The sequence below is a fragment of the Montipora foliosa genome, chromosome 2, assembly GCF_036669935.1.
Source record: "Montipora foliosa isolate CH-2021 chromosome 2, ASM3666993v2, whole genome shotgun sequence".
NCBI lineage: Eukaryota > Metazoa > Cnidaria > Anthozoa > Scleractinia > Acroporidae > Montipora > Montipora foliosa.
In genome coordinates this window covers 35,420,343-35,422,842 of record NC_090870.1, presented here as the reverse complement: position 1 = coordinate 35,422,842, position 2,500 = coordinate 35,420,343, and the positions used below count along the sequence as shown (strand labels likewise).

At 41.2% G+C, this 2,500-nt stretch overlaps 1 protein-coding gene across 2 annotated transcripts in view; it reads right to left on the bottom strand.

Moving 5' to 3' along the window:
* Positions 1–2,500, bottom strand: part of LOC137992947 (E3 ubiquitin-protein ligase rnf213-alpha-like) — a 169,681-nt gene that overhangs the window by 38,200 nt on the left and 128,981 nt on the right. For both annotated transcript variants that reach the window (XM_068838545.1, XM_068838544.1), the window contains exons 59-61: positions 1,679–1,815; positions 586–1,181; positions 1–368 (exon numbers count right to left, since the gene is read on the bottom strand). The exon at positions 1–368 is cut by the window's left edge and continues 100 nt beyond it. In XM_068838545.1, coding sequence (XP_068694646.1) covers positions 1–368; positions 586–1,181; positions 1,679–1,815 — 1,101 coding nt within the window. The remainder of the gene's footprint in view (positions 369–585; positions 1,182–1,678; positions 1,816–2,500) is intronic.

Sequence of the window (2,500 nt, the reverse complement as noted above, 5' to 3'; positions counted from 1 at the left end):
CGTGGTCACTGGAACACGCTCTCGTATGATGCTGCTTTCAAGAGATAAAAAGTTGTCATAATGGAGCTCAACCACGGCTTGATCTTGGAAGAAAACTATCCACAGATGTGACAACCAGTCCCCTTCGCCCATTAAAAGTTCCAAATTGGAGTCACGGTCCACAAAAGCAATGATCTCAGATAGGATTGGAATCACTGATGAATACACTCTTTGCCATAACGCTTTCCTAAAAGTGCCATTCTCATGAATTCCTATACCACTTAAAGCTTCTGAGCGAAGCCAGTCACTTGCATTGGGTCCAGCACGGTCATCTTTCTCTTGAAGAAGCTTGTGGATTCGTCGGGCCAAGATGGTCGCAAATGACAAATCTAAAAAACATCACGAAATTTTGGAAACGTCAGGTTAAGACCGTTTCTAAATATGACTTAATAGATTGAAATAATGAAAATTGATGAGAGTTATGAAACATACGCAACATGGTTGTTGATGTGAGACAGCTCCAAAGGAGCCCCTACTCGATCATTTACAAAGGGAAAGGTTACTCTTCTTTTTAAAATAATAATTCTTGCTAATTTCTATACCTACCAGTTCCATCGGATCTGTCATCTGGAAGAAAATTCAGCATGACTTCAATTCTACGTGTTGACCGTGATGAACGCCAAGATTCGTCATCAATTCGTGCAACGGCTGCTTGAACACAACTTCTCAACAGACTGACAATGTCTACTTTATCCAGCACGACGTCACTATGAGCAAAATCAAAAGGCTCCATTTCAATGTCCGTCCCTTCCTCCTCTGGGTCTTCAACTTCCATTTCACATCGTGTGGTGCTGGGTGCCACATCAAACAGCTCGCTAACTGATCTGTCAACCATAAATTCAATAGCTGGGATTTGACCAGTTGGAGGACGGAGTTCGTCGATATGCACCGATATCCATCGTCCCCCTTGGAAACCTGCAAATGTTTGACAGCCTCCGACAACACGGGGAAGCTGTACTATCATGACAATGTGCACAGACGAAGGGTCATATCCCAAAATGTTTGCAAAATCTTCCACTGCAATTGTCCTTTGTTCCACTAACAGGTGACGAGCACAAGGTATCAGGTTACCGCTGACATCACCAGCATCACACTGAACAATAAGCAAGCCTTCTCTTCCACCAAGTTTTGCAATGAAGTCCCTTAAAATAAAAAATTCAAGAGAAAAAACAATTGATTGAAAAATAGATAACAATTCAGTACTCACTTTATGCCACATGCTAATCACACTTTTCTTTATCGTTTGTGTTTAGATAGGCACCCGCATAAATAGTCGAGCCAGTTTTCTGCGAGCGCTACAAATTACATTTTCCCATTTTATAGCTGGGTTGTTTGGGCATGAGCAGGCAAGTTATTATAAACCATTAAAAAGTTTTGGAGCTAATACGGATGAATCAAATTTGAGCCATTGGTACTTAAACTTTTTCATTTGGGTGACAGGAGAAAACATCAGAGTAGTATATAAGAAACTTCTCAGCTCTAGCTAAGAGGACAATAATCTTGATGTCATTTTAATTTCCAACCTATGAAAATAGGGATTAAGTGGATGAATACCAGTGAGAGGCTCCACTGCTATATCCATCGGGGATCAGGGTTGTGATTTTTCAAAAGCTAGCTGCATTCAGATCGTATGACTAACCTCACAGAAGAGCAAAACTGTTGTTCTGTGTGAAATTGCTGCAGACTTAAGCACATTACATTTGGCAAACACAGCGAAGTTGAATCTGCCACATCTTGTAAATCATTGGATGACAGCAACCTGGAGTGAGTCGTGACCTGTAGATAGAGTGTAGATATGATAGCATTCTCAAATATCTTCACTCTTTTCCACCATTTCTTGAATGGAGATATTGTTTCCTTTAATCCTCTCATATTGCACACAACGTTAAAGCAGTATTTCAAGCAACTGAAACTGCAATCTTGAAAGTGTAATGTATAGATTTAGCAAAGCCTAAATATGGAGCTCCCGGGTAATTTATTCTCATAATAAGTTAACCTGCCTTGAGCATGCGATCCAATCGAAACCCAGTACCTGGACAGCGGTCAACTTAAAAAAAAACCCAGCTGACCTCGATGAGCTCTAAACTTAAGCCCGCGATATGGTCACGTGATACTGGTCAGCGGATACCTTGTTTTGACAGGTGTCAATTGACCATAACATGTATGTCCAATATCAATGATGTACCCTGTAAACTAGCCGCCTCGATGAGCCCGCGATATGGTCACGTGATATTGATCACATTGGTACACAGAGGGGTGGAGGGTAGCTCGGTGATCAAAACCAAATTTTCTCGCACAGATGGGTTACCATATTTTCTTACCCATGGTGCTCCGCGCGGAGTTCCGCTAAAACTAAAAACCGCTTGTTTTCATTATAAATGCTTCCATTGAAACACCACAATCCGTGCGCTTTAGGATAAGGAATACCCATCCTTTTCCATTCGCTGTTTTTCTATAACAA